Genomic DNA, 11,177 nt, shown 5'->3' on the forward strand with positions numbered 1-11,177 from the left:
TTTGTGAAGTTTTGGTCTCATGGCTTAACCTGACATCTTTGAGAGATCTGAGTAATTTTTTTTGTGCTTTTGAATAATTTCTGTAGCTTGAGAAATATCAGGTCTTTGGCAGATTAAAAGAGTTTACTGTGGCTGGAGAGATGGCTTCATGGTTTAGAGTGCATATCACCCTTGCAATTTGCTTCCTGGCAACCTTGTCAGGCAGCTCACAACTAGCTGTAACTCCAGCTCCAGGAGCTCAGACTCCCCCTGCTGGCCGCTGGGGGCATGGCATGCATGTGCACATACCCACCCATAGTCCTCCTCCCTCCCACATATAAGTAAAAAGTAAATCTTAATTTTTTTTTTCAAAAGAATTCACCAGTAATCAATTCTGAGATTTGTGAGAGGGAAATCTCAGATGATGAGATGATGTTTGGAAAGCAGTTTGAGTTATCATATGCCATTACTATGATAATTCTATCTTGGTAGCTTAGGAATACTTTTTTAACTTCTTGGAATCATTTTGATGATTTATAATAATCTTTTATGCTCTAGAGAGTTCTTCATTCTGTAGGTCTTTTGAGACTATAAGCTTAATTATGAACACTATTTTTATAATTAAACAAAAGGTTCTCTGCATTTTTCTCCTATCACTCTTTTCCTTTTAACTTTGCCATTGTGGTTTCCTTGTTATCTATTTGCTTTTACCAGGCGCTTAGCCGGCTTTCGTTACTGTCTTTCCAAAGATCTAGTGTTTGGCTTTATATTTATTTATAATTTATAAAATTACAAATGTCTATATTTATTATTTCTTTTGTTATTTTTTGTTTGTTTGTTTGTTTTGCTTTTTCAAGACAGGGTTTCTCTGTGTAACCCTGACTGTCCTGGAACTCACTTTGTAGACCAGGCTGACCTTGAACTCAGAAATCCACCTGCCTCTGCCTCCCAAAGGCTGGGATTAAAGGTGTGTGCCACCACCGCCCGGCTCTTTTGTTGTTTTTGATATGTTAAATTATAGGATAAGCACACTGTGCTTACTTCTGGCTACTTTTATTTCTTGTTTACCTTTTAAGTGGCATACTTAGTTTACATTCTCTCTATATTTGCAGTAACATACTTACTAGTAGAAAGATCCTTCTGGATATAACCTTGGCCACGTCTTAACATTATATAATCTACATCCTTGCTTATCTTGACTTTTTTTTTTTTTTTTTTTTGGAGCAGTCCTAGTAAATGCTTCAAAATCCAGTGGTTTAGTTTGTTTTCTGTCTAAAAACATTTTTGCAGGGCGGGGGTGCGGCTCAGTGGGTGAGAGAGCTTGCTCTGCAAACGTGAAACCCTGGGACCCACATAACACACAGCTGTCTGTGCTGTAATCTCGGCACTGGGAGGTGGGGTGGGGTGGTGGCAGTGGCCACGGCTCACTGGTCAGCCAGCCTCAACAAAAGGGCAAGGTTCTGGCTCAGTGAGAGAGTCTATCCCTAAGCAATGGGGTGGAAAGCAGTGGAGGAAGACATCCCATGCCTTGCTCTGATTTCCACAAGCACACGCACAAGCTCCGGTGAACACATGCATACTCACGTGCGTACAGCCAACCCACCGGCAGCCACGCCCCCCGCCCCCTACGCGCAAAAGGAAATGGAGTCGTCTAATTTTTCTGTTCTGAGAATGTAACCTATATTTGCTTCCAAAACGTTTTGTGAAGCTTCAACCATGACCAAGAACGTGTCCAGACTTTGTAACTGTTTGATGGATGTTTAAGATGAATACCTGCTCTTTGTAGACTAGAGAGAGCCGTGTGTGTCTGTCAACCCGGCCTCATCACCGGTGCAGCTCAGGTTCACCCGCTACTGGGCTTTGGACTGCTGCATCTGTTCATTTAACTCATCAGTGTACTTTTATAGTATTTACTTTACGTACACAATAATTGCATAATTCAATACTAACAAGTCCAGAACTATTGTAACTTGCTGATTAAATGACTGATGTAGAACACCAAGCACACCAGGCATATAATAATCACTCAATAAATGCCAGTTTAAACCAGATTCTGACTCTTTTATTGCATAGAAAATGTTTGCCTTTAGCCAATTTACTAATGTGAAATTCTCCTTGTCAAATACAAATCGGTATGAGTGTTCTTCTCTTTTTAAAAGCCCCTGTGGACATGCATGGGATATATCCACTGTACCATTTTTCTTTACGGATTTTCTTTTTCATTTCTTTTATTTTTAGGTTTATGTATTTTATTTTGTGTGTTTGAGTGTTTTACCGGAATGTATGTATGTGTACCACATGTGTGCCTGGTGCCCACAAAGATCAGAAGAGGGTGCTGGGTCCCCCGGAAGTGGAGTTACGGATGGTTGTGAGCCACTCTGGGTGCTGGGAACCAAACCCAGGTTCTCTACAGGAGCAGCCAGTGCTGTTAATTGCTGAACCATCTCACGAGCATTCTTAAAAAACCAAAAACCAAAAACCAAAAAACTTTATTTGTTCGTTTGTTTATTTTGTGTGTGCTTGTGTGTGTATCAGTGGGGATTTAGCCAGTGTCCCAGCTCATGAAGGAAGCTCAACAGGGGTCTTCAGGTCCAAGGCCTGAAGCCTAGTGGGGTTCCAGAGTGGGTAGTGGCAGCCACCACGCGGTCCCAGCAGTATCACGCTGTGCCGTGGTAACTCAAGCTGTGTGGCCGTTCTCTGTGGCTGTTGTGACTCAGTGTATCCCCTAGATGATACTGAAGATGGAGTCAGCCAGAGGAGGCCGTACTGCACAAGAGGTTGAGAGGGGCACAAACAGGCGGGGAGAGGCAAATCCCCTCTACTGCTAATACACTGGACACAATTTGTTTTTTAAAGCAGTAAGCATTCTTAACTGATTTAGTTCTCCAGCCCTAGTTTTTTTTTATTTTTTGAAAATTTCATGCTTGTATACAATGTTGGTTATACCCATTCCCACCCTTTCTTCAAGCTTCCTCCACCCAGACAACTTATTTCCATCATATCCCCTACTTCTTGTCTTTAAAAAAAAATAACTCACTAAATTCAATTAGCGCTGCCCATGTTTGAGGATGTGTGTGTGTGTGTGTGTGTGTGTGTGTGTGTATGGTCATCTGCTGAGGCATAGGAATCTTACCAGTGGCCACCCCTTTCAAAGAAAAATGGCTCTCTCCCCCAGTAGCCACTAACTACCTTTAGCACCTCAGGGGGTGGGACTTCAAAAACCCCTCTCTACCTGCCTTTGATTTTTGTTTGTTTGTGACAGAGTTTCATTACATAGCCCTACTTGGACTAGAACTCCCTGTGTAGATCAAGTGGACCTCCCACCCACAGAGACCCTGCCTCCTGGAGTGCTGGTGTTAAAGGCACATGCCACTAGATCTAGGTATTGCTGGATTTTTTTTTTTTTTTTTTTAAGACATGGTTTCTTTGTGTAGCCTTGGCTGTCCTGGGACTAGCTCTGTGGAGCACGCAAGCCTTGAACTCACAGAGATCTGCCTGCCTTTGCCTCCCAGGTGCCACCACTGCTCAGCGGATGCTGGAATATATATAAATAAATAAATAAATAAAATATATATATATGTGTGTGTGTGTATAAAACATATATATGTGTGTGTGTGTATAAGACATACACACACACACACATATTTATTTTATTTATTTATTTATTTATTTATTTATTTATTTATTTATTTATTTATTTATTTTGGAGGTAGGATTTTACTGTAGAGCCCTAGCTGTCCTGGAATGCTGGAATTTTTAACTAGCTTGATTCTGTGCAGGTTTTACACCGGCAACCGGAACTGGTGAGCTCATGAGTTCAATAACCATTTCTATATAAAAGACAACATTTGGCATCGTTTCTTCCCATCATCGGCCCCTTGAATTCTTTCTACCTGCCTCCCCTCCTTCCAACCCGTGATCCCTGAGCCTTTGGGAGGAGGGTTGGTAAAGACGTCTCAGCTATGGCTGAGCAGTCGTGGTTGTATATTTTCAGCCCTTGGGGAAGTAAACAGTCTGTTCATCAACCACTACCCACCGCAAAGGGAAGCTTCTTTACCCAAGGTTGAGAAACAATCGAATTAAATGTATCTTATTTTCTTTTCTAGTACGCGGTCACGAAGTGCCTTTGTTGCCACTAGATGGCAGTATTTAATAAGGGACAAGGAAGCAGGCACACGATTTAAAATTAAATTTATGATTTTATTTATTTATTGGTTTTTTCGAGACAGGGTTTCTCTGTATAGCTCTGGCTGTCCTGGAACTCACTTTGTAGACCAGGCTACAAAGCCTTAGTTCAGGCTGGCCTTGAACTAAGAAATCAGAAATCCGCCTGTCTCTGCCTCCCGAGTGCTGGGATTAAAGGCGTGTGCCACCATGCCCGGCTAAAATGAAATTATGTAGAAAAATATTGATACCTGGTGATGGGTTTTAAACATTTTATGAAATGCTTGAGCACAGTAGCTAAATTTTACTTTTGAAGAGCTGAAAAAGCCCCAACAGTTAATATTTATCATTCTAATAGTTTTAAATATCTTAGAATATTTTTGAAGGGACTCATATTGTTTCCACAGTGATCGAATGTCACATTCCCACCAACAGTGCACAAGGTTGCAGTTTATCCAGATTCCGATAGCACACTGTTCCATTTCTGTTTTATTTGTTTATTTATTTTGTGTGTGAGAGCACACACGGAATGGAGGTCATTCGTGTATGGAGAGCAGAGGACAACTTGTGGACATCAACACTTTCCTTCCATCGTTTGGATCCTGGGAACAGAACTCAGGCAGTTAGCCATAGCAATAAACCCCTTTCCCTACTGAGCCAGCTTGCTGGTTTATTATCTTTGGTTACAGGTGTGTGTATGGGTGTGTGACAGAATTTTTTTTTTTCATCAGGAGAAATACTTTATTTCCATTTTTCATTAATGTATGTTATGAAACGGCACAGGAACATCTCTCAAGCATTGGGTTCACAGCCCCACTTTTCTCCTGCACACCACCTATCAAACTGCTTCAGCCGTAAACAGTCTAGATCCCTCAGCAGAGTGCAGGAGAGAGGGTGCAGTATTCATTGCAGAGCAGAGAACAGAAGATCTGGTCTGGTTGCCTAGCAACGCTTGCCCAGTATCCTGGAGATGAATTATCAAGAATGAGAATGAGCCTGGGAGGAGGTGGGGGAGGGGTGTTCGCCTCAGCTCCTCAAAACCGCACAGATGAAGGACAGTGGTGCGCACACACCCCCTTGGCGTAATCAAAAACTTGTCGCTTGTATATTCAGTTGGTGTGTGTTGACAATTTCATGCTTGTTTGCACAAGTTAGGCCAGTGATTCACAAGATGTAGCTCATGGATCCCTGGGACAAATCAAGGCTTTTTTTCCCCCCTTCTAATAACATTTACTGTTTTTTTGGGGGGGTGGGGGGAGGGTGTCATTTTCTACTTAGTTTTTGACATGATCTAATAATGCATGTATTTGATTTAGGAAGTAGATGGATTTAGGAAGTAGCAGGATGTTGAAATGGCTGGAGGTTGTGGTGGTGTGTGGACCTGAGTTTGATTCCTGGGACCACGTGATAGGAGAGAACAGACTTTTGCAAGTTGTCCTCTGACCTCCATGCAAGGACACATACAACAAAATAGATATGAGACTTCAACTGTCCTCTACTAGGAAGGCATCAGTGGGATTTTGCAAGAGTACAAAATAAAGCCACATTTATTACCAAGTACTGTTTTTGAGAAGTTAATTGTATATTCATAATATATATAACAATGATGTTATATAATTAATAATAATACAGTATAATAGTAATGTATATACAGTATAATAATAAATGTATTACTTTAAAGTATGAACATTTATCAATTTCAGCTTAAATATGGGACAGAAACATAGATAAAAATCAAATAAGGAACAGATTGTTGAACATTCACTGTAATTTTTGAGACAAACCAATGTGTTTGAGAATTATCATCCTAGATGTAATTGTTAGAAGTAGTTTTCCTGTGTCAAAGGATCAAGATGTTTAAAAAAAAGGATTACACTCATTTGCTGTGTGTGCATGTGTGTGAGCTTGTGTGTGAGTGTGTGAGTGTGTGTGCGTGTATGTGTGTGTGTGTGCCACTGAACTGTGTGTGGCTGGTTAATGACCTCAAAGCCTCAGGTGGACTGAGAAGCTCTGGGTAGGAATGTTGACTTCATCGTTGACACCTGTGGGCTGTTGGGTTCCAGAAGTTTCTAATAAGAGAATGGTGGCATCTATCACTCTCAGACTGCAGGGAAATTTCAAGTCCCCATGCCATGTGTGGAGTCTCCATCTCACCGAGAGACTGCAGTCCTTCAGTTGTTCTGATTAAAAGAATAATTCTTCTTCTGGAGATGCCTGTTCTGTCTTTTATTTCTGCATTGCCTACACCAATCCTGACCTAATAATGTGGATTTCTTTCTACCAAACTGAGGTCAGCAGGCTTGGTGGCAAGCTCCTTTAACCTCTGCGTCATCTTGGTGGCCCAGGATACAGATATTTAACACTCTTGGCAAATGATGTTCGGCTGTTGTGAAGTTATGTGATTGTTTTGATTCTAAATGCTTGCAGAACATGTAATCTGGGTCCTGACTCCTTTCTTTTCCCTTTTGTTGAAAACAAACTTTCCCCCGTCACATAATAAATCCTGAATATGATTCCGCCTCCCTGTCCTTTTCCAAGTTCCTCTCCTCTTCCCTTCCCATCTCGATCTATCTCCCTTTCAGTCTCTCATTAGAAAACAAACAGGCTTCCAAGGGGTAATCGTAAAATAAAATAAGATAAAACAAAATAACACATCAGAGTTAGACAAAACAAACAAGCAGAAGGAAAAGGGAAGGCACAATAAACAGAGGCCACTCATTCACACACTCAGGAATCTGGTTAAAAAAGCTAAACTGGAAACCATAACAGTTCCTGTAGGATAAACTGAGAGAAGAATATATATATATATATAATTTAGAAAAAGGAAAAGCCCCGAAGTATTATTAGACAAGGAACCTTTAAAGAGGGATGGAGAAAATGATAGAGCAGAGAGGAATTTTCCTAGCTTTTCTCTCAGGTTGACCTCCAGTCTCACGTCTAGAAAAGGTAGAAGGGGCCCATGGGGACCCAGGGCCAAGATCAACCCACTGAAACCTCATTACTGATGGCCAATAATGGGTTCTTGTGGGAGCCAAGCCAATGTCCTGACCCAGGGAGAGAGCAAAGTGGGGAGCCTTGTAATTGCTCCCCTAGTCCCTCTGTGTCAGAGCTCTCTATGGATCTGGGTAGAGGGCTTTAACTCATCCCACCCTGATCACAGGCTGGATAATTTGCTATTTTTCCTGCTTCTGAGCCCAGGAGCCTCAAGCATACCGTGTATCCTTGGAGGTGGGGAGCATCTATGTACTCCATGATGGGGACGCGTAGCTATGGAGCCAGTCTGAGTGAGGACCTGGGCAAAGAACCCATGTGGTAAAAGAGGAGATAAGGAGTTTCTTTCTGGGAGGTGAGTCTGTTGAGGTTTCAGATTCTTGATGGACACCCACAGGGACTCAATAAGATGTTCTGTGATCCAGAGGACCCGTTGTACAAAGCAATTGTGTGCGTGTAGGGCAGAAAATGTTCCTGAGTGATTTGCTCTCTCTCCATCTTTCTTCTGTCATGGTCTTGTCCCGATATTTGCTAGGGATGTCTGTAGGCATGTCTCACGATTGACTTCCAAGTACCTATGACCTCAGTGGGTTTATAACCACTGGAAGACTTGGATATTTGTGTATCTCAGGTCCAGCTCATGGAGAAGAGAGGGAGAGAGAGAGAGAGAGAGAGAGAGAGAGAGAGAGAGAGAGAGAGAGAGAGTCTTTTACAGAACGATATGGAAAATGTATTTTAATTTATTTATTATCTTCTCTCACTGTCTTTCTGTTTGTCTCTCTGTCTCTGTCTCTCTGTGTGTGTTATGTGGAGGTTGGGATTGGTTGCCTCCTTCCATTGTGTGAGTTTGCCAAAGATTAAGCTCAGCTCATTGGGCTTTCGTTCAAAACCTTTATTTTAGGAGGGAAAAATTCAGACTCAGAAACATTTTTCAATATAAGGTAGTAGTTTGCTTCCTTCAAAATATGCGCGAGTTACAACAGCAAGCTATTGTAACCGTAAAGAGGTGGGGGGGCGAGGGGCAGGGGTCAGCAAGATGTAACTTAAGAGTTGGAGTGTGCGTGTGCTCGTGTGTGTGTGTGGGGGGGGGGCGGGGGCGGGGGGGGAGGGGAGGGGAAACAAAAGAAGAAGAAGAGTAAGGAAGGCGAATTCTGGGAAGGGAGACTAAAGAAGAAAGAGCTGGGTCCTGCCATCCCTTATACTTCCAGCTCAGACTGGCTGCAGTGACCCTGCTATTTGTCTCTGTCTCCAGGATGGACCCGGGAACCCTCAATGATTCAGGAACCACGGAGTTCCTGCTGCTGGGACTGTGGGCCCCACCTTCCCTTCGCCCCCTGCTGTGGGCCTCACTTCTTTTAGCCTACCTCACCACTGTGCTGGGTAATGGTGCCCTAGTGGGTCTGATAGCCCTGGACAGACGACTGCACCGGCCCATGTATCGCCTGCTGACCCACCTGGCCCTGCTGGACACAGCCTATGTGAGTACCACGCTACCGCAGGCGCTGGCACACATGACCATGCGTAGTGCCCGCCTCTCCCTGGTGCGTTGTGGCATGCAGCTGTACGTGGGCATCTCCCTGGGCAGCTGCGAGGCCATCCTCTTGGCCGCGATGGCCCTGGACCGCTGCCTGGCTGTGTGCAGACCCCTGCATTATGCGACCCTGGTGACCGCCCCCCGCTGCGCAGCGCTGGCTGGAGCATCCTGGACATTGGGCTTTGCACTCTCTGTGCCCAATGCGGTGGCCGCACTACGCCTGCCCTTCTGTCCTGGGAGGCCAGCGGTGGACCACTTCTTCTGCGAGCTACCTGCGGTGCTGAGGACAGCTTGTGCGGACACCACAGCCAACTACAGGCTGGTCTACGGCCTGGGCGTGCCCATCCTCCTGGTACCTTTGGTCCTCATCCTAGCCTCCTACACCTGGATTCTGGCTGCTGTGCGCAAGTTGCCTTCTGCTGGGAGTCGCCACAAAGCTTTGTCCACCTGCAGTTCACATTTGGCTGTGGTGGGGCTCTTCTATGGCACCGTGAGTGCCATGTACCTGCGGCCCAAAGCCTCTAGTGATCTTCCCGCTAGACACCATAAACTGGTGGCAGTTTTCTACCTGGTGGTCACACCTGTCCTCAATCCACTCATCTACAGCCTTCGAAACCGTGAGGTCCACACGGCAGCTCGCTATGCCCTGGCCCGGCTGCGGGGGACGCGCACTGTGTTGCACTAAGCGACTTCTGCGGGACACAGAATTTTCTCTCAGTCTGGTATGTTCAAATTCCATGGGGGTATCTTCTTTTATTTTATTTTTAAGTTTTTGAGAGAGGATCTCAGTATAGCCCTCACTAGCCTAGAACTCGTTGGATAGACGAGGCTGGGTTTGAACTCACAGAAATCCACTTGCCTCTGCCTCCTGAGTGCTGGAATAAAATGGATATGTCACTACATAAAGATTTCTTTGAAAAAAATCTTAATATTATATCTTTATTGACATAATTTCTCAGACTGTATTTTGATCATGCCCATTGCCCACATCTTCCCTAAAATCCTCCAAGATCCACCCCCTCCATCCACTCCTCAACTTAATAAAAATATCCCTTGGAGTTCAGTTTGTGCTCCTAGATACTCATGGGTGTGGGGCCCTTTAATGAAGCACAGTTGACTTACCAGTGCATATTAGATGAACACTCTACCTAGAAGTGAGTCACATCTCCAGGCCTGCTGGAACTTTCGAATAAAGAATTAGATGATAAATGCTTTCATAGTTGCTGTGGCTACTTCACTGCTGTGACTGTGGAGGGAGGGAGGGGGAGAGGGGAGGGAGGAAGGGAGAGGGAGAGAGAACCGATAAAGCAAGAAAGAAACTCAGGGCTGCACCCAGAAAACTATTAGTGGCCATGGGTGTCTGGATATTACAGAGTATCTGTGCATCTCTAAATCTGTACTGAGGGTACTTGGAGGGGCTGGAGGGAGGAAAGAAAATGGGAAAAGCAATGTAATTCTATTTTAAGTAAAAATGTATAAAAAATTGAAAAAATAAAAGTAATTATTTATACATATGTGTGTGTACCTGAGTGCATGTGTGTGCAGCATGTGCAGGCAGTGTCCAAGGAGGCCAGAAGGTGCTGGATTCCCTGGAACCCAAGTTACAGATGATGTACAGTTACAGTGAGCACCATGGGGATGCTGGGATTCGAACCCAGGTCCTCGGCAAGCATAGCCAGCACCCTTAACTGCTGAACCATCTCTCCAGCCTTAACTCTTTTACTTTTTTTTAATGAAGAAATTTCTTTTAATTAATTTATTTATTTTATGTAAGTATACTGCAGCTGTCTTCAGACACCCCAGAAAAGGGCATCAGATCTCATTACGGATGGTTGTGAGCCACCATGTGGTTACTGGGATTTGAACTCAGGACCTTTGGAAGAGCAGTCAGTGCTCTTACCCACTGAGCCATCTCTCCAGCCCCACTCTTTTACTTTTTAAATTACTTAAAAATGTAAAAATAATTTGAAGATAGCAGGGCCTTGTTTTAGCATCCCTGACATCAGGCAAAAAGCAAAATCAACAATCTCAGAAACCCAAAGGTGGTGGGGCAGGCCTGTTATCTCAGCACTAGGGAGGCAGAGTCACGAGGATTGAAAATTCATTGTTCTCTATGATGACTTCTATACATATTTTCACTCACACCATATACTTTGACCATATTTACCCCAGTACCTCTTCTTTCTGACCCTCCTAGACTTCTGGTCCTCTGTGTTTCTCTGTCCTTAAAACAAGACTAGAAATGTTTTGAGTTTTTTTTCCATTTAATAAAATGTCTATAGGTATCTTATAAATCTTTTATTGTCTCCACAAATCTTTCTTTTCTGAATTTTCTCAGGACTTGTATCATAAAGGAAGGTTGCTTTAATAATAGTTTAATTTTTAGTTATATGTATATGTGTGTCTATGTATGGGTATGTGCACATGAGTGATGGTGTTCTCAGGATACAGAAGAAGGTATATCTCCTGCAAGTGGAGTTACAGGTTGTTGTGAGCTGCCACATGTGTG

General features: G+C 43.6%; 1 protein-coding gene across 1 annotated transcript; it reads left to right on the forward strand.

Moving 5' to 3' along the window:
* The first annotated feature begins 8,327 nt into the window (after nucleotides 1–8,327).
* Nucleotides 8,328–9,376, forward strand: LOC110336666 (olfactory receptor 2A1/2A42-like). The gene has a single exon (XM_021219371.1). It carries the CDS (start codon nucleotides 8,388–8,390, stop codon nucleotides 9,351–9,353), a length of 966 nt encoding a protein of 321 aa, XP_021075030.1. The 5' UTR covers nucleotides 8,328–8,387; the 3' UTR covers nucleotides 9,354–9,376.
* The last annotated feature ends 1,801 nt before the right edge of the window (nucleotides 9,377–11,177 follow it).

The sequence above is a fragment of the Mus pahari genome, chromosome 19 (assembly GCF_900095145.1).
Source record: "Mus pahari chromosome 19, PAHARI_EIJ_v1.1, whole genome shotgun sequence".
Classification (NCBI taxonomy): domain Eukaryota; kingdom Metazoa; phylum Chordata; class Mammalia; order Rodentia; family Muridae; genus Mus; species Mus pahari.

Bases quoted from the DNA above. Each gene is read 5' to 3' on its own strand.
- LOC110336666 (XM_021219371.1), top strand. From the start codon at position 8,388: ATGGACCCGGGAACCCTCAATGATTCAGGAACCACGGAGTTCCTGCTG.